At 37.8% G+C, this 27,174-nt stretch overlaps 1 protein-coding gene and 2 pseudogenes across 15 annotated transcripts in view; 2 read left to right on the top strand and 1 right to left on the bottom strand.

The window, feature by feature from the left end:
* Window positions 1-27,174, top strand: part of MRTFB (myocardin related transcription factor B) — a 197,591-nt gene that overhangs the window by 125,128 nt on the left and 45,289 nt on the right. For all 15 annotated transcript variants that reach the window (XR_008672645.2, XR_008672644.1, XM_055365839.2 and 12 more), the window contains 5 exons: window positions 13,674-13,739; window positions 15,806-15,861; window positions 16,997-17,072; window positions 20,581-20,742; window positions 22,276-22,454. Coding sequence is in view for 13 of the 15 variants with exons in the window: in XM_055365839.2 (XP_055221814.1) it covers window positions 13,674-13,739; window positions 15,806-15,861; window positions 16,997-17,072; window positions 20,581-20,742; window positions 22,276-22,454 (539 nt within the window). In the remaining 2 variants the exon portion in view is untranslated. The remainder of the gene's footprint in view (window positions 1-13,673; window positions 13,740-15,805; window positions 15,862-16,996; window positions 17,073-20,580; window positions 20,743-22,275; window positions 22,455-27,174) is intronic.
* Window positions 584-7,549, top strand: LOC129527631 (Golgi apparatus membrane protein TVP23 homolog B-like; annotated as a pseudogene).
* LOC115931127 (uncharacterized) lies at window positions 7,783-7,826 on the bottom strand (annotated as a pseudogene).

The raw sequence follows: 27,174 nt of genomic DNA, 5'->3' as shown, positions 1-27,174 counted from the left end.
GAATAGTTTTTCAGTTAACTTGATGTTGTTGCTCCCTTTTTCATCAGAAAATAGTCTTAATATCAAAATTCCTGATCAAAATGCTGTTTGCTCTTTGTAGTGTCTGGGGTTGATATTTATGTGCACACTGTGGAGCTCTGCTTTTGTTTCAGACAGGAAGTGCTGGTGGAAGTTTGCTTACCCAGTGCAGATAGCACAGCTTTTACAGAACAAACCACCATTTTATTTCTGGCCTGTTTGCATTCCACTTTTTAAAATTCCTTGAAGAAGAACCCATTTTATAATTGGCAAATTAGCACCCTTGAAATATAACCCAAAATTTGTGATATTCAGTTACTACTTTTTATCATCTATGAGAGTACTTTAGTGCTTTCTCTTTTTTCTTTTTTTGAGATGGAGTCTCACTCTGTTGCCCAGACTGGAGTGCAGTGTCGTGATCGCGGCTCGCTACAACCTCTGCCTCCCGGGTTCAAGCGATCCCCCCCCCCCCACCTCCACCTCAGCCTCCCAAGCAGCTGGGATTACAATCGTGCCCCACCACGCCTGGCTGATCTTGTATTTTTAATAGGGGTTTCACCATATTGGCCAGGCTGGTCTCGAACTCCTGACCTCAAGTGATCCGCCTGCCTAAGCCTCCCAAAGTGCTGGGATTACAGGCGTGAGCCATCGCACCTGGCCAGTGCTTTCTCTTCTTTAATGCAGCTTGAATTTCGCATTAATTCTAAGTGGAGAAATCTACCACTTTTTCATGGCCTTCTTTACTTTCTTACTCATAGCCCCTCCTTTTTAGTCTTTTACCCTTCAGAACAACATGATTACATTTTGTCTTCGTTCCTGCCATCATCAGCAATTCAAAAATAACTCCAAACTCCAAATTCCCACGATGAAGTGAAACGGTGTTGGTTTTGCCCCCATGATAATCACTTGCCCATAGAAAATTATTTTGTTAATTTATTCTTAAATGTGACATTGTATTCTGTTTTCTTAGAAAATAGCAACTCAGTTATATGCTCTAAGTATACCATGCAAATTTAAGTAAAACATGTTTATTAAAACATATATATGGTAAGCATTGTGGAAGGTGCTAGAAATATAAGGATGAGGTCTAGTAGGGCAAATAGAGGCAAAATATAGATATCTAGCGTGCAGTGTGATGGGGAATATATAATGTAGTTGTTATTGTAGTTATCAAATTGTTAAAAGATCAAATCATTATTAATGGTTAATGGAATTATGGTGGTGAGAGGGGCCAGCCAGGGGTGGGTAGGAAATAAGAAATGTGATTATTGAGAAATTAGTTTCATAATGTCTGTTCTGCTAACTGTTCCTTTTTTTTTAATTACTGAAGTGAAATTCACATAACATAAAATTAACGATTAAGCAGTTGCTGTCATGCTCCCTTCCCCGCAATCCCTGGCAACCACCAATCTGCACTCTGTCTCTGAATTTACCATTTCTGGATATTTCATGTAAATGGGGACTCATACAATATGTGAGCTTTTATATCTGACTTCTTTTCCTTGTAATGCTTTTCAGTTTCATCCACATTGTAGTATGAGTATTTAATTTATTTTTATGACTGAATAATGTTCCATTGTATGGATATGCCACAATTTGTTTATCCATTCATCTGTTGATGACATTTGGGCAGTTTCTGCCTCTTGGCTATTGTGAATAGAGTTGCTATGGACATGTGTGTACATGTATTTGTTTGAGTACTTGTTTCCAATTCTTATTTCACCTAGGAGTAGAATTGCTGGGCTGCAATTGTTATAAACTAAAATTATATTCAGTTTAGAAAAGAACTTCTTTAGGAAAGACTTTAGAAAGAACTGCTAAATGTTCTAATTTTGTATCTTATGGTCTTTTCCTCTGATAAAAATGATACCATTTAGAGCCAGTGAATAACTTGCCATGCAGTTTCCTGATTTCTCTCCCCCTGGCTGTTGCCTTTACTAGTTGGAGCATTTCAGTAATGCATAACCATGTTTCTCTTCTTGACTTTCTCTTCACAGTCTACAATGATTATTCCAAACCTCCTTCACTGGCCTCAAAATTAACTTTCCCTTTACCCATCTCACTTGGAACAGATGACCTTTCTTTCAACTTCTCTAAAAAGTTAAAAGCCATTATCTGGGAACTCCCTAGATGTCCCAGACCAAAGCTGTAAAGCTTCTTGCAGCAGTCGCCAATCCTCATTGCCCTCCTATTATGATAGAGGAAGTGTCTCTTAATAAAGGATGTCTTTGTACATCTGTCCCCTTCCTACTGCCTTCAAGGTACCTGCTATCTCTTATGCTCTTGTTCATTCTCTCATTTGTATTCATTCTTATTTCTTTCTTCTCCCCTTCCCTCTCTTTTGCTCTTCATCAATTATAAACTTGCTCAATTGTTTTCCAACTTCAAGTTTCACACCCTCAAGTTTTCACTTTCTCCCTTGCTCTTCCTGGGCAGCATCTTGAAAGCATGCTTACACTCTTGCCTCTCGTTCACACCTGACCTCCTCCAATCTGACTTACATCCATCACTTTACAAAAGTAGCTCCTCCAGGGATTAAAACAGCAGCATTTGACACACTTGATCATGCCTCCTTTAAAAACCCTTACACACACCCTCCTGGTTCCCTCCGCCTTTTTAGGCAGCTTCCTCTGCCTTCCTTTGTTGGATCTTCCTTCCCTATCTGACCTGTAACAGGGCTTCTATTTGTTGGCTTTCTTAAGAGCTCAGTCCCGGGCTTTCTTTTCCTCTCTATTTATATTCTCTACCTCAGCAAACTCCTGTGGCTTCACATACTACATAAGTGACAACTTCCAAATTCCACTCTCTGCCAAGACCTTCTGAAATCGGGACCCATGTAGCCAACTGCCATTTTAACATCTCCACTTCCTATTCAAACATGCCCAAGAGTGCGCTTCCTAATAGCCAGCATGCATTCCTTATCTCAGTAAATGGTCTACCCAGGTGCTTAAGCCTGAAACCCAGGATCATCTTTGTGACCTCTTCCTCCTTCAAACACACTATCCACTCCCTTGCCATACACTGTTGATTTGATTCTAAATGTATCTCAAATCTATTCATTACATCTCTCAGCCATGATGGAGTTGAAGAAAAAATAAGTCCTGTGCTCAAAGTTTCTATCCTGGAACATCAGAAAATTCTATGAAATTTAGAAATAAATGTTTGGTTTCAAGAGAAAGCTTACCCTGAGCTTTTGAAAACCACGGTAAATATTTCCCCATTGAGTCAGAAACCCAGCCCCATTGTCCTCACTAATTCTTTTTATATCTTACAGTTCTTCACTGCTTATTAGTTATTTATATTATTTGACATGATATCACTAGTACCCTTAGGTGAGAGGAGGTAATCTTTGTCTCTGAATTTAAATTTACCTTAAAACTTAATGTTATACATTGTGGGGAAGGGGAAAAATAAAAAGGTACTATCTTACCTTGTAAGCTGGACTACAGATTGGCACAACCATTTGGAAGGCAAAGTGACCTTATCAAAGTTTTAAGGGCGTGTTCCATTATTAGAAATTTAATTTATAGGTATATCATCAAAGGATGCCCCCAAAATGAATGAGGATATTCATTATAGCATTATTTGTAATAGCAAAAAATCTGGTAGCTTAAGTATATGAATAATACATCCATATGTTAGATACAGCCTTTAAGAAAGAGCTAGATTCTGAGTTCCGACCCGGACCCGTACGCTGCTGCGCTGACGCGGCTCCCGGAAGTAAGGCTGGCGTAGGGCCGCCATGTTGCAGCAGGATGGTAATGATGGCACTAAAGATGTTTCACTGTTTGATGCGGAAGAGGAGACGACTAATAGACCAAGAAAAGTCAAAATCAGACATCCAGTAGCATCGTTTTTCCACTTATTCTTTCGAGTCAGTGCAATCATCGTCTATCGTCTCTGTGAATTGCTCAGCAGCAGCTTTATTACCTGTATGGTAATAATTATCTTGTTGTCATGTGACTTTTGGGCAGTGAAGAATATCACAGGTAGACTAATGGTTGGCCTACGTTGGTGAAATCACGTTGATGAAGATGGAAAGAGCCACTGGGTGTTTGAATCTAGAAAGGAGTCCTCTCAAGAGAATAAAACTGTGTCAGAGGCTGAATCAGGAATCTTTTGGTTGGGACTTGTTGCCTGTCCAGTGCTGTGGGTGATACTTGCCTTCCGTGCACGCTTCTCCTTCAGAGTAAAAAGTGGTTGGCGGTGGTTATCGTGGGTGTGGTGCTACAAGGTGCCAACCTGTATGGTTACCTCAGGTGTAAGGTGGGCAGCAGAAAGAATTTAACCAGCATGGCTACTTTATATTTTGGAAAGCAGTTTTTAAGACAAAACACTGGAGATGATCAGACTTCCTGAATAGAGAAAGCTTATGTGCTTTGTTACATTGGGGAACAACTGAAGAGATAAGTCTTGACTTTGAACCTTTTAGAGCTTAGTCCATGTTGCAACCAGGAGTGTTGGCTTTGTTTTCCACTTAAAAACTTTATTTATAAAAAGGAAAAATAGTTTTCATATTAAGTTTTTATTTCCTTTCCAGTAGTTGGGGCGAGAAAGTATATGTTGGCACTAGAAACATTGTCAAGATTTGTTCTGTGGTGTAGGTATGCACATTCCATAGGTATGCACACGGCCATGTAATATCAGTATATCCCAAGTTAACCAAAGTGTTCATTTACATAGGCAATGGAGACCTTTGCATTGTGATCCATAGAACATAGGAGGATGTTCTTAGTCTGTCTCAAAGCTCTATATGTTTACATATTATTTCTGTAGATTGTTTTCAGGAGAAAGTTTTGCTTCCATGGTAAGAGTGAGCACTTTGGCTTCTGTGTAAGTTAGAAATAATTGTTAGTTTTTAATATGTACTTCGTGGGGAGATTTCTTAGATGTTTGCAAGCAAGTGAAAACAATTAGGGCCAGTGGTATTAACTACTTTATAAAATTTTATTTTTATTTGTAAGAAGTCATCTACTTAAGGCCCAGTTAATATAAGTGGAATCATCGTAGTTTAAGGAATACCCAGAGATTGCTGCTGTTCTGTTTATTTTACAGAAAGGATAGCTAGATTGAAAGCTCTTCAGTGGACCTTGAGCTAATAGAGCTTTTACCACTAAAAGAGCATTATTCTCATGTCATAATGAGAATAATCATTTACATACTTGGCATAATAAATGCCTAAAAGACATTTTATTTTCTGAATCTATCTTTTTCTTGCTATAATGGGGATATTGTAAATTATGCATTTGTATTAATGGTATTTCTTAAAGCAATCTATGTAACTGTAAACTAAACCAATCTACAAACTATTGTAGGCATCTGTAAATTCTGTTGTAGGTATTATAAACCTTGTTGAAGTCTTAATCAGCAGATTATGTTGTGAATGTATTTGTACATTGTTAAAATAGTTTTTAAGATTATTTGTTTAATTGAATAAGTGTCTTATTAGAGTGATAGCTTTGAAGGTGCAAAACTTTATATTTGTATAAAATTCTACTGTTTACAAGGCAAAAAAAAAAAAAAAAGAAAGAGCTAGATTCCGTGATATTCTTTAAGCAAATTACCAAACTATATAAATAGTATTATCTGACACATATACTTCCTTTGCATATTTTATATATAACATTGGTGGACAATTCACAAGACATCTCCGAGCCATAGAAATCTAACAGTGGTTACCTCTGGGGAGAAGGACTGAAGGTCTGAAGTGGAATGGATTAACTTTCACTTTTCTTTTTAAAATCTCTTTTTATGTGCATGTATACTTTATTTTAACAAATAAAAGAAAAATGTATTATAAAACAGGGATTCTTAAATCAAGATACTAACAGTACACATAGTGTTCTGTTTGAGTCCCGGGCTCAGAAGGAGACCCTTCGTGATTTGACTTTCTCCCCTTTGACTGCAAAATAAACTATTCACAGCAGAGAACTATAAATTTGTGAATCTTTGTGGAACTAAAATTTTTAAAGCCTTATGGTTTTATATTTGGAGAAAAAAAGTGTTATTTTCACCAAGTGTCTAATGTAATAGTAGTGGTAATCATTAGTAATAGCCACCACCATTTTAAACATTTATTTTTAAGAGAAAGGAAAAGTAGTTCATCAGTCTTTTGCCCTTTCAGTACAATTGTTTTCAAGTCCTTACCTGATTAAACAAGTGCAATTCTACATTTGGCCACCACACTGCTATCTGATCAAACACTGAAACAAGTATTGAATGGAATCCAATTAATCCCTCCTGTATCCAAGCTCAAAAGATAATATGAGGAAGCTGGCTTTTCTAAACTGTCTTGTTTTTACAGGATCAGGCCTTCACTTAATACTATTTAAACAATGCATAATAAATGTTTGCCAAAGTCCAACCACTTCATTCTCTTAACTACCCTGACATCTGTTTGAAAAATAAACAACTGAAACTAGGATCTGTTTATTACCTAGTACTGACTTCAGAGTCAATACATAGTCAATTCTAGAGTATTCTTTAGTTTTCCATCTTCAGAGATGGTTCATCTAATCCTCACTTGACTGCTCGGGCTTTTTTTATTCACTCCTCATGATCCTAAAGTTTATTCTGTCCATTGTCCTGTAATTAAGTAATATACATTGGAGCTTCTCTCTAACTCACAGATAGCTGTTCATCACCTCTCCCCTCTCCCCTTTCCCACCCTCCTTCATACCCATAACTGAAATCCAGCTGTTCGTAAAGAATTTCAAAGACCATGGCTGCCTGCCATTATGCTCCCCAGAAAGTGTCATTTTTGCATTGTTTTGGTAACATACAATCCTCTATGTCCCACTGAAAACTCAGGGCCAGAGCCATGCTTTGCCTCGGCTTGCTCAACTCAAACTAAACTGCTCTTTGTTATTAATATGCTGCATACAATGTGTTGTTTCCTTTAGGGGGAAAAGGCACTTTAATTACATCATATTAAGACAACATTTCACACTTTGGGAGGCCAACGCGGATGGAACACTTGAGGCCAGGAGTTGGAGACCAGCCTGGTCAACATAGCAAAACCCCATCTCTATTAAAAATACAACAAATTAGCCGGGCATGGTGGTACACAACCTGTAATCCCAGCTACTCAGGAAGCTGAGGCACAAGAATCACTTGAACCCAGGAGACAGAGGTTGCAGGGAGCTGAGATCAGACCACTGCACTCCAGCCTGGGCGACAGAGGAAGACTCTGTCTCGAAAAAAAAAAAAAAAAATTTCAACATTCTACTTACGGAAACAAAAGAGGAAAGACATATCTTGGTTCAAAAAGCATGTGAAATTTTTGAATTAGGGTTATAAGTATCACATGAAAGAAGTTATTGTATTTTAAAGGTTTTGTTTTGTGTGTTTATTTGTTTGTTTGAGACAGAGTTCTTGCTCTATTGCCCAGGCTTGAGTGCAGTGGTACAATCATAGCTCACTGTATAGCCTCGAACTCCTGGGCTCAAGTGATCCTCCTACCTCAGAGCCTCCCAAGTAGCTGGGACTACAGGTGTGTGCTACCATGCCAGCTAATTTTTTTTATTTTTTATTTTTCTTTGGTAGAGACAGGGTCTCACTATGTTGCCCAGGCTGTTCTCAAACTCCTGGTCTCAAGCCATCCTCCCTCTTCAGCCTCCCCAAACACTGGGATTACAGGCATGAAGCACCGAGTTTGGCCTTACAGTTTTTTTATATTGGAAACGAATCTTAAAATTTTGTTCTAAGAGCACTCTAAACCATTTAAGAAGCAGGGGAAAGAAACTAAAAGAAGATACTTTTTTTTATGGAAAACCCGCTAGACAAATTCTAAAAGAGCTGTAACACTTAAGATACTTTATATCTAAACTACCATATTGCTGGGAATGACATTTTCAGTTTATCATTGGATAAGCTACCTTTCATTTTTTTGGAATTGGGATTAAAATCAAATTTTTACTTTTCTTGCATAAAAGTAGAGCAAATTCAAAACACCTCTATTGACATAATATTGTTTTTATCTGTTGTGATAAGGAATAAGGATTAAGTAAAAATTTCAAAATTATACACCCTTTTGTCCTTATTGAAAATGTAATAGAAAACTGTAAATGTTAGTCCTAAGAGATGAAAGATCATAATTCAATAAATTTTTTTCTTTAAATGAAATAGCCATCTGTATCCATGTTCACATATGTCTGCTACAATTGCAAAAGACAACGGTTAATGCGTGAGGAAATTAGTCTCATTACTTTATGATCATGCTTTATATATATTACATTGGAATAGTCTTCCTTTTAAGAATTCAAATTAAGGGAATAACTGAAATGAGGAATTAACTTTATACACAAAAATTGCACCACAGCATTATTTATAGTTAAAAAATTGGAAACAACCTAAGTGATAAACAGGGACTATTTAGTAAACTATGCCATATCCACCTAACAGAGTATTTTATGTAGCCACTAAAATAATAAGAATATTTATCATTGTAGTTACAGAGTGATCAGAGTATGTAGAAGCAGAGAATCAAAATCTATGCTTAAAGACAGAGGAAATATATGGTAACTCTAGTTGTGTCTCTCTGGATGATGATATTATCGGTGATTTTCTTTTTTAGTTTTTTTATCCTACTGTTTTCTATTTCCATATTTTGTGTAATGAACATATTTGGCTCCTATCGTGTGTGAAAATATTTTTTTTAATAAAAATGCCTGGGACCCAGGCTAGTTAGGAAAGATGGGATACATACAGTAAGTAAATGGATTTATAACCTCATCTCCCTCCATCCATGAGGGTGCTTTGCCTGCCTCTTGTGAGTTTTGTCATCTGGAAATATACAGCTGTTGTAGAATTCTCAACTTGGGGTAAATGTTTTGCACAGAGAATACAATGCTACCTGTATGAGATATGCTTTTTTATATCTGTCCCCCTTTTTTGATAAAATGAAACAGGTTTACACCTTGTTTTAAACCATGATTCTAAATTTCAGGACTTCTTAGGACCATGTGTTGGATTGTTTAGCCTTTAGCTTTTTCAAAAATAATATTCTTTGAAAATGTTCAAATGTGAGCAATTGTAACGTGAAGTCTATTTATCTTTATTACTTATGTCCTTTGTTTCTGAAAGGATGTACACACTCAGTGTTTTGAACTGTTTAGTCCCCTGAGGATTCTATAGTTTGTACGTGTATCCTTTTCTTGCATGATGGCCATGGAAGATACTGAATGTTACTCAACTTACTAAGAGGATAGAGGCTATGATGTCAACCCAATAGCATGGTTCATCCACTCAGCAAGGCACCAGGAGAGAATGCTCTTGGTTTCAGTTTTGACACATGAGGCCATTGCCAGACTGCCTCTGCCGCAGGAAAACAGTACCAGGCCAGTGTCTAGTCTTTGGTTGCAGCTACAGATAAGAAATCTTGTCAACACAAGCACAATTTGTCAGGCAGTTGTGCAAGGCTGAGTGACATTCAGTGGTCTAAGCCTTTTTTCCCTCCATGCAGATATAAACATGGAGGGTAAGCATGGAGGCTGAAAAGGGAGGAAGGAGGTCTCCAGGCTTAATCCATGAAGGTCCCAGGAAAACTTGATAAAGCATTCCTGATCCCACAACCGTGAATGCCTCTCTGATCATTAAAAGAGTCTGGTCCTCTGTTTTCAGGGTCCCTTACCCCTTCCTCAGTCGTGGATAAACACCAGTACATTCTGCCTGACTTCTGTGTCGCATGACAATTAAGCTGTCTATCATTCAAGCCATGTTCTTCCTGGATGGTCTCTGTCTAAGGTGCAGATATCTTCTGTGACTTATACATTAATTTTGTTAGTAATTTGATGAACAGAAGTTCTGAAAGGAAGTTTGATATCTGCCAAAATTATAAGTCTATACCTATATGATCGGTACTTTTTATAAGTAGTAGTTGCTCTCAGAATAGCCTGTGTCAATTGTGAATGACTGGTTTTAGTTGACATCAACAAGTAATACTGTAATTGTGTGTTTTTGTTTTGAGACAGAGTCTCGCTCTGTTGCCAAGGCTTGAGTGCAATGGCACGATCTCGGCTCACTGGGTTCAAACGATTCTTCTGCCTCAGCCTGCTGAGTAGCTGGGATTACAGGCACCTGCCACCTCGCCTGGCTAGTTTTTATATTTTCAGTAGAGATGGGTTTCACCATGTTGGCCAGGCTGGTCTCAAACTCCTGAGCTCCAATGATCTGCCAGTCTCGTCCCGGCCTCCCAAAGTATAATTGTGTTTTAATACTACCCAAAGTAGCAATGTACCTGATCTCTTGCTAGGGCATAGTGCCTCATATTCAATATAATATGTGCAGTAGTGTCCACCTGTGGGTGCAGATAAAAGCTAAAAAAAAAAAAAACTGGGTAATCAACATACTTAACAAAATGGCTAGTTACTTGCAATTCTGCCTCCCCTTCCATTCATGTTCTTCCTCCCCTTCCATTCATGTTCTTCCTAACGTCGCTTAAAAAAGATCTTCCTTTCACAGCTACTGCTGCTGCTCTTTCCCATGGATTTGTACCCCATGCAGTACCCAGACACCTAACAGATATGCTCTAAATAAATGAATGTGCCTGGGGGAGGCTGATGGCCACAGCTGCTTTGAATAATACTTGTAGTGGGAGGTTCTTGCTTCTTGGGAAAGTTTTATAGGCAATGATGAGAGCGTTAATTGGGGAAATTATTCTCCTACCTTCAAGCAGTATAAGTAGGGTTGTTTGGTTGCTTGTTTGGCCACATAGAAAATGGGATAGAAAACACAAATGTTTGTGTGTGTTGTTTTATTTTAATAATTGGTGGTTGGTGTCTACGATATTGTGAATATAATTAGAAATGTATATGTGTTCTTTGTCTTGGGTTTCTGGCACAGAACTCCTAAAGTTCTCCTAAATGTCCTGAGTAATAGGAGCATCATTTGTTATACATTTGGTCTTAGTCCCCAGTTCTTGACAAAGAGCTTCTTTCTAAGATCCTTGGACTCTCTGGAGTGATGAGAGTGGTTTTTGTATGCTACTGAGATGACAGGTAGTTGAAGGTCTTTAGGTAGCTTCCAGATAGGGGCTGATCACCAGAAAGACCAAGGCATGGCCAGAGGAAAGGTGGTATACCTAGAGAGGGCATGGGAGCTCTGTGCCCCTTCTCCCATACCATGCCCTATGTGTCTCTTCCATTTGGCTATCCCTGAGTTGTATCCTTTATAATAAACTACTAATAATAGGTAAAGTGCCTTCCTGAGTTCTGTGAGCTGTTCTAGCAAATTATCAAACCTGGGGAGGGGATTATGGGAACCTCCCAACTTTATAACTCATTGGTCAGAAGTCTGAGTGGCTTGGACTAACAATTGGCATCTGAAGTGAGGGCAGTCTCTTGGGATGGAGCCCTTTAACTTGTAGGATCTGAAACTAACTCCAGGTACCTAGTGTCAGAATTGAATCATTGGACACCCAGTTGGGCATCCAGAATTGGAGAATTGGTTGGTATGAGGGAAAAGCCCACACATCTGGTGTCAGAAGTGTTGGAAATAGAAACAGATCAGAATGACACGCATCCGTGTTGTATGTTACCCTCATGGTAGCAGGTACCTTTCTTTCCATGTTAGCATGAAAGTGTGATTTCTGGTCATAGATGATACAGCTGACAGGACTGCTGTCCTGGTAAATGAAGGCACCTGAAATGACCAATGTACAATCAAGAGATGCTTCCAAGACTAACCAGCTGTTGTCATCAGAGTGTTGGTTTGCAAATCAAGTTGTTGCAGATGTATGCATCATTCAAAGATGCCATTCACCCAAAAAACGTATTGTGTCTGATAGATTTGTCTCACAAATGTGTGCTTTCATTGTTTGGTTTTTGTTTTAAACCAAAAAGGGGGTGGTTGATATTTTCATTACTCTTTCTTTTTTACTCTTTTGAGGATTCCCTTGGGAGAAAGGAAAGATTTTCCTGCTAGAGATTCTCCAACAGACATGGACCACCATGTTCCAGAAGTATCAACCTTTGATCTGGAGAACTGTTCTAACCCTTTTCTCCTCTCAGTTGTCTTTTTCTTGAGATTCTGCTTCTTGAATATGATTATCTTAAATGCAGACAAGCATTTACTTTAGCATTCCTAGAAGAATGTTAAAGTACGCAGGTCTTTGGGTGCTGTAAGATGCACAGGTCAGCTCCTTGGTTATTTTGTTCTTAGTAAAGTACAGTGGGAACATACTATCCTCAATCAACTTAGGGAAAAGATCTTTCTGTTAGCGCACAATTGATTCAAAGTATCACAGAACATCTTAATGTCAGGAATGTGCATATCTTTTTTAAAGAAATTTTATTTCTTTTGCTTTGTGTAGCAGAATCTTGTCAGTTGCTTCAGTTCTAAATAGGCTATCAATGAAGTTTTGTGATCCTGTGGCCCCAAACCAAACAAAAACCCAAACTTATTTCTGTGTCTCATAGATGATGACATTCATATCAAACAATGATAAAATATTTTTAAAAGCCATGTGACAGCTTAGATTCTTTCTGAACTTTACCTAAGACTGTGCTCTGCTCTGCAGTCAGCGCAAGACCAACTGAAAAACAAGGGATGGAGGCCACGTGCCTGCGTCTGCAGGCCTCAAGGTTTTATTGCAAGGAGGAGATACCACATGCACTGTATTTGAGCCCCTCATTCCAGCCATCACCACTCACTAGGAAATTCTGTCTTCTCTTCCCACCATTTAAGTAAGAAAGGCACATAAGTAATTTTTTTAAGCATATTGACAACCATTAAGCAGACTCTTAATCACTCTAATCTTGGTTTTCATCCATGGTTTGAAACAAAAATCAAAATGGCAACTTAAAATCACAGTGGAAACTGGTTTGAATGTAAAGCAAAGCAAGAAAAATATTTTTCAGAGTCACCTCCTGTATTCCCCTTATTTTGAAATAGTCTCATTTTCCAGATAAAAATATGTAGATGCTTATAAAAGGAATCGGCTTGAGAAAACTAGAAAAAAATTAATTTTTTATTAAATTTGGCAAACTGGATGTCTGCATTTCATAATGTATATCTTGTTCTCTGCCAGTTCTAATAATTTACTCTTTTATTAAAATAAGGTGTCAACTGATTTGTGACTTTCTTAGAACTTATAGAATGAGATATATGGTATCATGTTTGTGCAAAGATTACTAAACTTTAAATTCCTAATTTAGAAATTTCCTTTTGGGTCATTAGGAATATCTCATAGGTCTAATTTTTATTACGCAAGCAGCCTTCCTTAAAGCCACTTACAGTCAGTCTTAAAATAAGTTTTTGCTATTAATTTGTTTTTAAAAAACTAAGATGTGTCAAAGAATTTCACGTCTCTTATTTCTATAAATTAGATTTATTAGCAAGTCTTAATATATAAGCCAACTATTTTTATTTTCTTGAGTACTATGAATGTTTTAAACAACAAATACATAGCTTTGGTCATCAAAATAGGATAAACTAAACAAAAAAATTATACTGTGTAAACTTTAGTGTTCACTAAACAGGCAGAAATTACAAAATAATTTTCCTTTTACAACTTACGTGGTGCCAGGTAATATCCTTCTTTTTAATTGTGAAATAGAAGATGCTTGATAAAGCTTAATTGCATCTCCTCTGGAATCACATAAATTGGATCCCACAGTTGCCGATAAACTCCAATGGTGATTATTTCCTTTTCACAGTGCTCCAGCTGAGGCTGCAACAAAGGAGGACGAGAGAACAACTAGTGGACCAGGGCATCATGCCACGTAAGATTTATACCATCACTGCCATCCCTAACGTGACAGAACATGACGGGCGTGTCCAAGAAGAGCCTGCATCTTGCTCTGCTTTCAGTTCTATCCATTTAATCAACAAACAATTACCAAATGAATTTCCAAGGAAAAATCAGGCACCTAAGTGAATCATTTAGAATACATTTTAAAAACCAGATGCAGTTTAAAAGAGGAACTTGAATTTTATATTACACAGAGAACACCTTTACACTGTAATTAGGCTAACATTCATTCTTTCTTTAAACTTTAATATTTGTTTTAGTTTTGAAATGACTAAAGTAATCACTATACTAATGGATTTGAAATTCATTAGACTTGCCAAAAAACATAAAATTAATTTACAACTTTTACTTAGACTTATTTAATTCCAGTTAATTATATTTAATGCTATGCTATGATCTGTATACAGTAATTAAATGTGTCTCAGTTACAGGACTGATAAACATTCCATTTATAATTCATATTTTTGTCTCAAGTACAGTTATTTCCCTTCTATCCCTAGGGTTTGTTCCTTTCAGAAATTTTTGAGAGTTGATTAATTTTAGAATGTTTGTTCTAGTTGTTTCTTTACCTTTAGTCACCAAGTTTGGAGGTGGTTTTATATTTTAGTGGGGAGGAGTGGCTGTTTTGTGTAGGCCATTAGGATTGTGTATCTGGATTTTGTGTAAAAATGGACCTTTCCAAGAGGTAACTTATTCAGTTTCAAAACACTAGAAAGAAATTACAGAATTAATTTATGCTTTCCAGTCTTCTGAATCATGGCTATGATAAACTGCTTTCTTGGTTTATGATATGGAATGATTTTTCTCTTTAGTAGATATTTTTCCCAGTAAAACCTTTTTTTTCTGGACTACTATTGAGAATCTAAATATTTTAAATCTAGCATTGTGATAGTCAAAAGGTGCTTTGATAATCTGCCAGATTTCTCCACCACCACCACCACCACATTCCTGACTATGAACCAACTAATCAAAGAGGATCAAATTATGATATTTAAGACACCATTGCTAGGCCAGCTCTAATCTGCTTTCGGGTGCTGGTCCTCAGCCAAACCTGATTGGACTGGGCTCCTGGGAGTCTTTGTGGTGCTTCATGTGCCAGAGCTGAAAATAATGCTGTAAGAGCTGATTGGTCAAGTCTTGCAGGTGACAGCCCAAGGAATCCCAGTCCTCTATCCCATCCACTCATCTGACTGCCCATGCTTGTAAGTGCAGGGTGTTACCAGGCAATGGTGGACATATGCAGACAAGATTTTGCAAAGATAATTGATAGAATACGGTTGTAGGTGACGATTTGGTAAGCACTGCTTACCCTCACACTAGGATTCCAGAATATTGGATTTACCAGCAGGTAGCATATTAAGGAGTCACTGTGTCTTTACTGTGAGTTGCACTGTGGTATGGTAGAAAGAGCATGAACCCTTCAAATTCAAAATTCTAGATTTAAATACCACTTTGACCACCATCTGGTTGTATGGCCTCAAGAATTCACTTAACTTCTTTGAGCCTTTCACCTGTACTGGGGCTTATACCTCCTACCTTGCAAGGTTATTGCAGGGACCAACAGCAACATAGCCATGGTTAAGCACAGAGCCCATTACGGGTTCTAAATAAATGATACCTCAAATCTGTTGGACACAAAGTGCAGTGTGATGTTCAAGGTTACATCACTCCCAAGGACATACGGACTTTCCTATAGCTTATATGACCATTAAGAGCAAAGACTCATCAAGGAGTCATCAGACAGTCCCCTCGGCAATGGAGATTTGCTATGAGTAGTCAGAACTAGTCTGAACTGATATTTGCATTGTCATTTTGTATACAATCATGTTTTAAATGTCTACTTTATTTGTGAAATACATAATTTTTATCCTGTAACATTTAAGATTTCAAATTTTGCAGGCCTCCTAATGGAACTAGTAAATTAATGGAACTGTAGATGTGATCTATTAATAATAGGGTTATCACCATGATATACTATAATATTGGACTGAAGTATGAACTCTATTTATACTGTGGAAACCATTTCTTTTCTCACAGCTTTGAAGAGCCCAGCGGCATTCCATGAACAGATAAAAAGCTTGGAACGAGCCAGAGTAAGACATTTCACTTTAAAATGTTCTACTTCTCTCTCCTTCTCTCCTCTCTTCTAAAATACCTGTGTACAAGTAGCAATGTTACTCCTAAATATGTCAATAGAGAAAAAATAGTGTATTTTCAGGATACATGGCATAGAGAATATTTACTCTGGGACAGTTTGATCTGGAGGTTTGTAGAAAATACATGACATTCAAATTTTGTTCTTTTAAAGCCAGTAACTAGTTTTGTACAAAAAGAACAAATCATACTTCTTCGCTTTCTTGCTCTCAGAGCATAACAACAGTTTTTAGAGGCATAAGAGGGGGTAATTCTGTCATTTGTTACCCCTACAGAGAGACAGCCAAGGATGTGGTGACACCAGATCCTTAGATGATTTCCCTACTGGGTCTTTGTTACCTGTACATTTGACCAACGGTAGGGGAAGATGGCTAAATCAGAAAACGTTGCTACATTCAACTCTGCTTTATTCTTTAAGATGGCACCATCATACTTGCACGTGATAATTGTTAAGATTTTTCTTTAAAAATGCCATTATGAATATTCATTCATTTTGTTTTGGGGAAAATTTCTATCATGCAACATGAAAATAAACATATTCCAACATTTTCTTAAGAATTTTTCTAGAATGCAATAATGATTTCTTACAGTCTTATAAAACCTGTATGAAGGCTTTCTTCCTTAAGAGTTGAATACATTTCTAATTAAGAAAATCTGATCAAGGATATGAACTTACCAAAGAAAACACATAAAGATTTTTAGGAAATTTGTTATCTAGGTGGATTTTTACTGGACCTGAAGTATAGATTTTATTGAGTTTAGATATTTAAGTGATTTAAATCCTATGTTTATTAAAAAATTATCTTCAAAACATGACCTTTCGATGCTCATAAGTTTTAAAAGTTTATAAGTGCTTAGTTTATACCAACATACTCTTCAAGTCTGCGTACAATTTTGAAGGCTACAGTTTAAATCATGTGTTGGATACTAGTTTTTCTAAGTGCTAATTTCTACTCTTCGTCTCAAACACATGACCATAAGCGTATCGTTTATTTAAATGGAATACCTTAAAGAACATTTAAAACCACAATAAATAATAAATAATTTATGGTAAGACTTTTTTTCTTTTTAAAGACTGAAAACTTTTTGAAACACAAGATTCGGAGTCGACCAGATCGTTCTGAACTTGTCAGGATGCACATTTTAGAAGGTAAAGGATTTATTTCTTCTTAATTTGCTGTATTTTTTCAAGAAAAGAAGTGAGAATTTCCACCATTTCTGTTTATTCCCATTTTAATAACTTTTTAACCCACAGCCTTACTTCCTCCAAACTGGACAGCAACATGAAGACCCAAAACTAAAACATTATGTTAAATACACAGGGAAGGTTTGATTCTTCACATAACCAATTAATGGACTAACACTTCCACACCAGCTGGTACCACAGATGCCTCTACCATACTGTTCCACTAAAAAAATTGGGGTCCAGAGGATTTCTTTATCAGTGAGGGACATGTATCCACTTATTAAGTCATAAAGAATGCAATAGCACAAGTCTAACCCTAGATTTTCAACTACTTGGACCTTGTCTGTGTCTACCTGTACAGTGCCCACATCCAACATTTTCTCTTTATTGCCACTTACCCACAACAAGCCACCTTGAGCTGACCATTAGCACCTCCCATCCACCTCCGCCAAATGATCTCAGTCATCTAACCTCATCACTTACGAGGCTGGTAAGGACAGTTCCATTCCATCTTTGGTTAACACATGGGTCAGGCCAGGATGTTTTTCTCTCTAAAGGCAAAGCATTCTCAAAAGCTTATACCTCCACCATCAACTCCCAAGTTACATTTTCTTTCATTGTTTTGCTTCTCCAACGAATTTATTAAGACTAGGAGCTTGATTCTGTGGTAGTCTTGGGTGTGTTAAGTATTGGGAAGATACAGAAACAATCTGAAAACTTCTCAGACATTGAGAGACAATTGTCAGGTAGAAGGGAGGTTTGTTCTCTGGGCCTAATGATAGGATTAGAGTTAGTATTAAGTTAGGTTGATATTACCAAGTATTAGATTATAACTCAACATAAGAAGTAATATCTTAAAGGTCAGACATGTCCAGAAATGAAATCTTCAGGAGGTGATATGGCTACCATTGTTAGAGGTGTTCCTTCATTGGCCAGTGTGCTAGACTCCAGAGACCCAACAAGTGAGCGAGACAGATGGATGCCTGACTTCACGGAGCTGGCAGTTCTATTTTTGCTAATAAACAAGCAAAACAAGTGAATTACAGATTGTGAGAAGAGCTCTGTGGGGAGTAAACCGACTGCTATGATAGAGAAAAAACTCTCAATATTAAGGATGTGGTAGAGAACTTCGAAGCATCAAGGTGGTCTCTACGACCCCAAGTAGGGGCTCTTCTATTGTAAAGAATCTTTGATTATATGGCTGTCCTCCTCATTCCAGGGGCAGGAGGTGAGAGGTATGTCCCTTTCTCTACTTTGGGTTGTGTTCTCAGAAGTCCGCTGGACTAAAAAGGCTTTTCCAGAACTCCAGTAGTAGGGTAGAGCAGCTACCAGTCAGGGATAAGTGAATCTTCAAAGAAGCAAGTTTACTGGTAAGTAGCCAAGTGAGTGGTTGCTTCTTTGCCTGAAAACATCTTGACCTATAAGGGACATTTTTGTAGTAACAATGCTATCTGTTTCAATTTGCCTTCTAACTGTAACAAGCTTTATGGATATAATTAAAATCAAGGAAAATACATTTAACTCTCAAAATAAATCTTTTTTTAAGACTACCCACAATTTAAAAATTTAACTGTATTTATGAATTAACCATAAGTGATGTTTTTAGGACATCTGTTCTCAAGTTGGGATTTTTGAAATAAGAAAGAATGTCGTTTTATTTTTTGAAGTATCTTAAAACCACCACCACTCCCAACTGTATTTTAACATTAACCCGATTTTGATTGGATTAGATATTTGGCAGGCAAGGGTCTAAGTTACTTCCTGAAGTTCAGCAGCTAAACTTCAGCCTCAGTCATGGAGATAGAGGAATAAGACCAGGAACAGAAACATACCAAAATTCCAGGCTCTACTTACTTACTTACTTGGGAATATTTTCTTTCCATACATATTGCTATCACTTCGGTGATGGTAATGTAAGAGAGGAGAAAGACAGAAGTCTGTCCTACCTAGATCTTAACCAGAGGCATTGAAATATCAACCTGAGAGTAATTCTTATGTTCTGATTCTCCCTAACTATCATCTTGTATGGTTAGAAGTGTTATCTCAGAAGATTGGGGCCACAGTTGGTTGTATGGGAAAATGATAAAAATGAGGTGGACACACATTTTAACTTGTAGATGTCTACATTTATTTACCAATATTCCAACCTTGTGCTAGGGCCTTCTCTTTGGGTAAGACTTTAATGAATGGAGTTCACATCAATCGGAGCTTTAAAATCCTAGATGTTGCAACCTTTTTCTCAAATTTCTTACAGTTGTTAATTGCCCAAACGAATTTGACAGTGATTTTTTTAATGACTCAGCCTTTATCAAATCTTTCCAAAGCATTTAAGTTTCCAAGAAATAAACATTTTATTTTTGAAGTTTTATCATTTTCTCATAATTTACTTAAATTATGTATTCGCAATAGCGGTCACAACAGATATGAATCATTTTGTGGACAATCAAGGCTCACTTTTGGCAAGCATACAGCTCAGCTGGTGGATAGAGAAGCTACACAGATGTGCTGCAGGGTAACCTCCTAGCCATGTGCTTTCAGTGAGCCTTGGGCTTCACAAGAATATTCTATTAATACCTACAGGCTAAAGAATATCAGTTCATCCTAAGCCGACTTATGGGGAGTTTCATTAAAAGACCTTCTACTGTATAACTTAAGAGGCAAGCAACTTTCAGCTTGGAATTTTGGGTAGACACCACATCATTATTTTTCATCATTTCTAAACATTTTTTAGAACAATGGAAAAAACATTAACAAGAGTTACCAGAAACACAAGTATGACAGAATAAAGCAGATGGATGAATTATGGTATTTATAGTTTTACATTGGTTGTACCAATTTTATGCATTTGTAAGTAGATGAGTATTGATGCCTGTATACAACCATTAATTACTGTATATTATAGTTGAATGTTCCTAACAGACACAAGGATATGTATTCAGAAATAAACCCAAATTCTTAATTATGATGACCGACTGAGACACAGGGGATCAATTCAAGAATATGAATGATAGCTCTTCCCATTGACCTCTGCAGAGAAGCTTATAACCCTAAGAGGCAGTGTCTCCCTTCTAAGAATTGACTTTCCAATGAAGCCAAATCCAGAACTGTCAACTTCTTGAACCATGGGCCACATCCGTCTTGCCCATCCTCTGTATCCCCAATACCTAGTAAATGTGAATTTGACCCTCCTGCCATAAACAAACAATAGCAGTGCCCCACTTTTGGTTTAAGGTCCTGTTAATTTGAGTCTGTGGGCATCCAAATTACATAGACAAAGTAAAGCTATCCAGAACTAAAAAATACAAAATGCATACTGGAGAATTCTTAAACAGTCATTTTCTCTTTCCATAAATATGTCGAGAACACAAAAATGTGTCTAAATCAGTTTAAATTCAGTTTGTTGGCCTGAAATAACATTATGGAATAGAAATAGTAATTCGAGTAATGGTTAAAACTGCGTTTCCTCTTTTAGAAACATTTGCAGAGCCATCCCTGCAGGCTACTCAGATGAAGTTGAAAAGAGCTCGACTAGCAGATGATCTGAATGAAAAGATTGCTCAAAGACCTGGTCCTATGGAGCTGGTAGAGAAAAACATCCTTCCTGTGGACTCCAGTGTTAAAGAAGCAATTATAGGCAAGACTCTAAAAATTTACTATTTGGGGGGAGAAAGAGAAACTTGGAAATTTTAGATAAAACAAATATAATTTAAAGGCTAGCACCAATCGTGAGTATTGTTTTCTGGGTTAATTAGAAATTAACACAGTGATTTGTGTTACTATCATTTCATTATGTATTATAAGTCTAGTATCTGCCGCTGATTAACAGATTCCCTTGTTAGGTCTGAGGTTTAATTCTTACATTCTGATTTCATCTCACCTTTTGGGGTCCATCTCTTTAGGACTGCATGGAATCATGGTTGATTGTACTGCTTACAGTTCTTGACTACAAATTGCCTAAGCTTTAAAGTCATACCAGTGCAAAATAGGAGGTCCCCAGGGGTGATGAAAACTACAATAGTTTTTAAGATACGATATTAACTTTTCCAAATTGCTTGCTAAGTAGCATTATTATTGAAATAATTTTCTAAGTTAAACTTATTTAGTTTAATATTTTTACTAACTGTTTATTTCTGTCTACTTCTAGGAAATATAAATAGCATGTTCAGTGTTAGTTCAGGAAGGTGAAGAGCAGATGAGTACAGAATGGTAGTATCTCTCCATTTTATCCTCGTCTTACCACACTTAGTTACTGATGTTTCTCTTTTTATTTCTGGCGTAAGCTTTAGCAGAAAAACAGAAAAAATCAGGTGAGATGTCAGTGTAGCTGGGTTGCTCCCTAAAGTGGGAGCGTATCAACATACACCCAGTCATGGCCCCATTTTCCTCCTTGTCACGTGTTTTTTTGTTTGTTTGTTTTTCTTTTTTGAGACAGAGTCTGGCCCTATCTCCCAGGCTGGAGTGCAGTGGCGCAATCTTGGCTCACTGTAAACTCTGCCTCCCGGGTTCACGCCATTCTCCTGCCTCAGCCTCCCAAGTAGCTGGGACTACAGGCACCCGCCACATGCCCGGCTAATTTTTTCTATTTTTTAGCAGAGACGGGGTTTCACCGCGCTTGCCAGGATGGTCTCGATCTCCTGACCTCATGATCCACCCGCCTCAGCCTCCCAAAGTGCTGCGATTACAGGCGTGAGCCACCGCACCCAGCCTGTCACGTGTTTTTTTAACAGTTGGATTTCCTGTCAGGATCCAAACAAGGTCCACACGTTGCCTCTGCCTGATATTTCTGTTAAATCTTAATCTATTGGGTGGATCTTTTTTTTTTCTTATTTGTTGAGAAAAAGGCTTGTTTTGTTCTCTAGCATGTCCCACATTCTGGATTTTACTGATTGCATTTGCATCCCCAGGTGTTGAGATTCCTGGCGCTTGTACTTCATGTAACTGGTAGTTGAACCCAAAGTCTTAATCTAATGCAGGTTAGATTTTTCTTTTTCACTCAAGAATACATCATGGTTAGTGGTGTGTTCTTGCACTGGGAGGTACATTGTGTTCAATTTTTTTTTTAAGCAGCTTCATAAATTTTCATAGGAAACAATGTTTTCCTTCTTCACATTAAGCTTGGTATTCCAAAGCCAACATAAGTCAAGTCAAAAATCACTTCTTTCTTTAGGCGTTGGGAAGGAGGACTATCCCCACACTCAGGGCGATTTCTCATTTGATGAAGACAGCAGTGACGCTTTGTCTCCGGACCAGCCTGCGAGTCAGGAGTCACAGGGGTCAGCCGCGTCCCCAAGTGAGCCAAAAGTTAGTGAATCGCCATCTCCTGTGACTACAAACACTCCAGCGCAGGTATTATCTTTCTGGTTTTGACCCCTAAAGAAAGAAAATGCCTTGTTTTTTTAATATCTTAAGGTAATACACTTTCACCAGAAGAAAATTCTGAATTGAATTTAAATTGATTTATTAGGCAAAAAGCAGGCACTTAACTGCCCTCCAGGAAGGTAATAAAGATTTCCAGCCACTATGTCTTCATCACAAGTAGGTAATACCATTTCCTGAAATCTTGGAGAGTTGAATGTTTTGATCATTGATGGAACTGAATTTGTTTGTTCAACAAATACACATTGAGCACCTATTATGTTTAAAATTTATTGGGAACTGAGAATCTAGTGCATACAAAGGAATGTAAGAAATATTTTGGTAATTGCATTGGAAATTTACATGTCTTATCTTTTAATGGGTGTCCATGTTTCCTTTGGCTTTATAATAATTTCTGTGCTATACATAATTTTTTTCTCCTTATAGTGCTTTTGCCTTACTGAAATTTTAATAGTGTTATTTTAAAGTCAAAACTATTGAACTACTTAATGGGAGTGATCAAGTCAGCAGAAAATGTTCTTGTTAAGCCTGGCATCATAGAATTTTTGAGTCAGAAAGGAATTTAGCAATTATCTGCTTTAACCCTTATACAAGAGGCAGTCTGGGTTCACAGAAGTATGGAAGTTTGGGGATTAAAAATGACCATTTTCTTACAGCATTTCTTCTCATTCATGACCATTGATTTGTTAGGAGCTGTCTTTCAGCATTATTTTCTTCATTGCATTTATCACCATGATCTGAAATATGTTAATTTGTTTGTTGTCTGTATGCCTGCAGCTAAAATGTGAGCCTATGAGAGGGACTTTGGCTGTTAGCAGATAAGAGCTACTTCGGAGAGGGAGGGAAGGGGAGAGAGAGCAAGTATATCTTGAGCATCTAGTACAGGGCTTGGTACAGAAAAGGTGCTTAGTAAATGCTGACTTGAATTCAGCACCTTAAATGCAGACTGACACAATGGTTGTGGAAGCTTGTTTCTCTTCTCCTTCCATGTGAATCTAGAGCCGCTACAGCTTGGACTCATCAGTGGTAGTGTGGATGGCTGCAGTTCCGATTGTCCTCTCCAAGTTCACAGGGCAGGGGTGACCCTGGCCTAGAAGAAGTATGAGTGTCAGTGACCAACCCACAGTCTGAGGTTTGAGCAGGCAGAAAGTGAGAGCAAGGGAGACTAAACCCTACTGTGTTCTCACATATTTGCTGCACCCTGGTTTTGAGCTTTAAAAATTCAGTAAAAAGAATGTCAAGTGTGCGAGTAGATACCATTAACAAACAGTTACACTTATCCATTTGGGTTGTTTGTTCTCTGCTACTGTTTTGAGTAGGTTAGGATGTCAGACAGCAATTAGCATGGCCTTAACTTTTAGTAATACAGAATGTGTCACAACAGCCATCAGTTGTTTAAACTCCATGATCATTTCACCTGCATGAAAGATTATAATTCTCTTCCTTGTATTGCTGGTACTACTGTGTTTTATTTCCGTACTCTTAAAACGTGGTCTCCAGCTAAGTTTTTAATTGAGACGCTTTAACGAGAGGCATTCCCACACAGTGAGCTGACATTCCAGAATTCCTTGAAGGAAAATAGTAATAACAGTGTTTCTTGAAGAATAAATATGGTCTGTTTATTCCCAGTGTAACACACATTAAGCCTTGGGTCACTCCTGAATTTAAGCATTAGTTTTCGTGGTACCTTCAGTGCTGCTGCAGTACAGTTCTGCCTGTTACATGCAGACCATTAACAGTCAGCTTTTTATCTGTCAACTAGGGCAATGGGAAAAGACCCACTTTACAGGATGTTAACAGTTCCTATGTATACGTTCAAGAAAAAAAACCTGGAGTCAGGGTTGGCTCCACTGTAGCTTTGCCTGTTAAATCATTTCTGTCCTATGTGCCTTGAGACCTCTTAAAATTGTGGCCTTCATGAAACCCCCTTGTATTAAGTGTTCTAGTATTTATAAGTAAGGAATCTGACAAAGATTCTTATTATACTTTTATTCATGTAATTAAAGAAGCATGTCCATGGTAACTATGCCATACAGATGTCGAAGAAAGATAATTCTTAAGTAGGATTATTAATACGTTGTAGGTGCTTCGTTTTGGTTTCTTTTTTTAATTAACTACAGAGGCGAACTTTATGATGCTGGTAAAGTCTTGGGGATTTTTATGTCATCTAGAGGTGATAAGTTTTGTTTTGGCAAATTTTATACTTTATTTTCACTGTTATCCAGTGTTTGGTTATAGAATTTGTCCAGGCATCTCACTTGATGTATATAAAATATATTTATCTACCTCAATATACTTACTTTCATATTCGTAGCCCAAGGGGAAAGGACCTTGACACATTGCTTCTCCTTAGACACAAAGTTCCTAGAGGACAGGGATTTATCTTAGTAACCTCATACTCAGCACAGGGGTCCAGCACACAGCAAGTACTTACTTAACTGATTTAATGCATGACAGATCCTTGGAGACTCTCTCTGCAGTCTGTTTTTTCCTGCTTTAGAATTACCATCATACCACTGCCACAAAGACGAGCTATGACACGATTTATTAAAATGTGCTTCTAAAGCAAGATAATAAAAGAGCAACATAAACGTCTTGTCTTTCAGGGGTTCTTTGAGATTCTTAATTTTTAATCTTGAAAATAACTCATTGTAAGAGTTTGATGGTAAATTTCATTGCTGTTGACCAGTCCTCGAATTGGCTGTAGTGGAGGACTAGCTTGATTTTTTTAGATATTTCTTTCCTTTTTTTTTTTTTTTTTTTGAGAGGGAGTCTCACTCTGTCACCCAGGCTGGAGTGCAATGGTGTGATCTCAGCTTACTACAACCTCTGCCTCCCGGGTTCAAGCAATTCTCCTGCTTCAGCCTCCCAAGTAGCTGGAATTACAGGCACCCGCCATCATGCCCAGCTAATTTTTGTATTTTTGTAGAGACAGGGCTTCACCATGTTGGCCATGCTGTCTTGAACTTCTGACCTCAGGTGATCGGCCCACCTCGCCCTCCCAAAGTGCTGGGATTACAGGAATGAGCCGCCGCACCTGGCCCATTTAATTTTCGATGCATGTGGACTAATCCTTGTAAAGTACAAGTGGTGGGGTAACATCAAATTTCTATATGACTTTCTAACTGGTCGCAGGCAGGTAACAGAGGTCCACAGACCATACTTTGAGTGAAATCTCTGCCTTAGATTTCACTTTCCTTCTTGTTTGCCTGAGCCAAATTTTGTCATGTATTTATTACTCATTTTGTGCTGCATGTTTAATCCTATGGCTTAAAATAAGCTATCCAACCTACAGCCCACAGGCTGCATGCGGCCCAGGACAGTTTGAATGCAGCCCAACACAAATTCATAAACTTTCTTAAAACATTATGAGTTTTTTTGTGTGATTTTTTTTTCTTTTAGCTCACCAGCTATCGTTAATGTTAATGTATTTTATATTTGGCCCAAAACAATTCTTCTTCTTCCAGTGTGGCCCAGGGAAGGCAAAAGATTGGACACCCCTGGCTTAAACACATTTTTCTAATTTCCCTGTTTAGGTTTTTTTATTATTATTATTATTATTCCTGACTGAGGCAGGGGGCAGTGGCTCAGGCCTATAATTCCAGCACTTTGAGATGCCAAAGTGAGAGGATCACTTGACCCCAGGAGTTCAAGACCAGCCTGAGCAACATAGGGACACCTTGAACATCAGTGATCATTAAAGAAATGCAAATCAAAACCACAATGAGATACCATCTCATGCCAGTCAGAATAATTATTAAAAGTCAAGAAACAACAGATGCTGGTGAGGCTGCGGAGAAATAAGAACACTAGAAATAGGGAGAGGTGGCTGTTTTTTCACATGCCAGATTTTCAACAAAAGATACAAAGAAGGCAGGCATGATAGCACACACCTATAATCCCAGCTTACTTGGGAAGCTGAGGCAGGAGGATTACTTAAATCCAACAGTTCAAGTCCAGTCTGGGCAACATAGCAAAATCCCATTTAAAAAAAACAAGGCAGGGTGCAGTGTCTCAGACCTGTAATCCCAGCAGTTTGGGAGGCCAAGGCAGGTGGATTGCTTGAGCTCAGAAGTTCAAGACCAGCCTGGGCATCATAGTGAGACCCCATCTCTACTAAAAATAAAAAAAAAAAATAGCTGGGCGTGGTAGTGCACACCTGTGGTCCCAGCTGCTCAGGAGGCTGAGATGGGAGGATCACCTGAGACAAGGGAGCAGAGGTTGCAGTGACCCAAGATCATACCACTATACTCTAGCCTGTATAACAGAGCGAGACCCTACACACACCCCCCACAAAAAAGAAAAAGAAAAATATGACCATTCAGGGAACAAAATAAATCTCCAGAAACTATCTTAGAAGAAACACACATATCTGCCCTACTGGACAAAGACTTTAAAGTAATTATCTTAAATATACTCAAAAACTAAAAGAAAACATAGACAACAAACTAAAGGAAATTAGGAAAACTATATATGAACAAACTGAGAATGTGGTAGAAATTATTTTTTAAACCCAAACAAATTACGTAATTGAAGATATAATGGAATTGAAAAATTCACTAGAGGCTTGAACAGCAGACTCAAACAAGCAGAAGAAAGAATCTGCAAATGGGAAGACAGATGATTTGAAATTGAGTCTGAAGACAAAAGGAAAAAAGAATGAAGAAAAGTGAACAGAGACTAAGAGACT

Source organism: Gorilla gorilla, chromosome 18 (assembly GCF_029281585.2).
Source record: "Gorilla gorilla gorilla isolate KB3781 chromosome 18, NHGRI_mGorGor1-v2.1_pri, whole genome shotgun sequence".
NCBI classification, from domain to species: Eukaryota; Metazoa; Chordata; class Mammalia; order Primates; family Hominidae; genus Gorilla; species Gorilla gorilla.
Note: the sequence above shows the minus strand (reverse complement) of the source record. Positions and strands in the feature narration are given on the sequence as shown.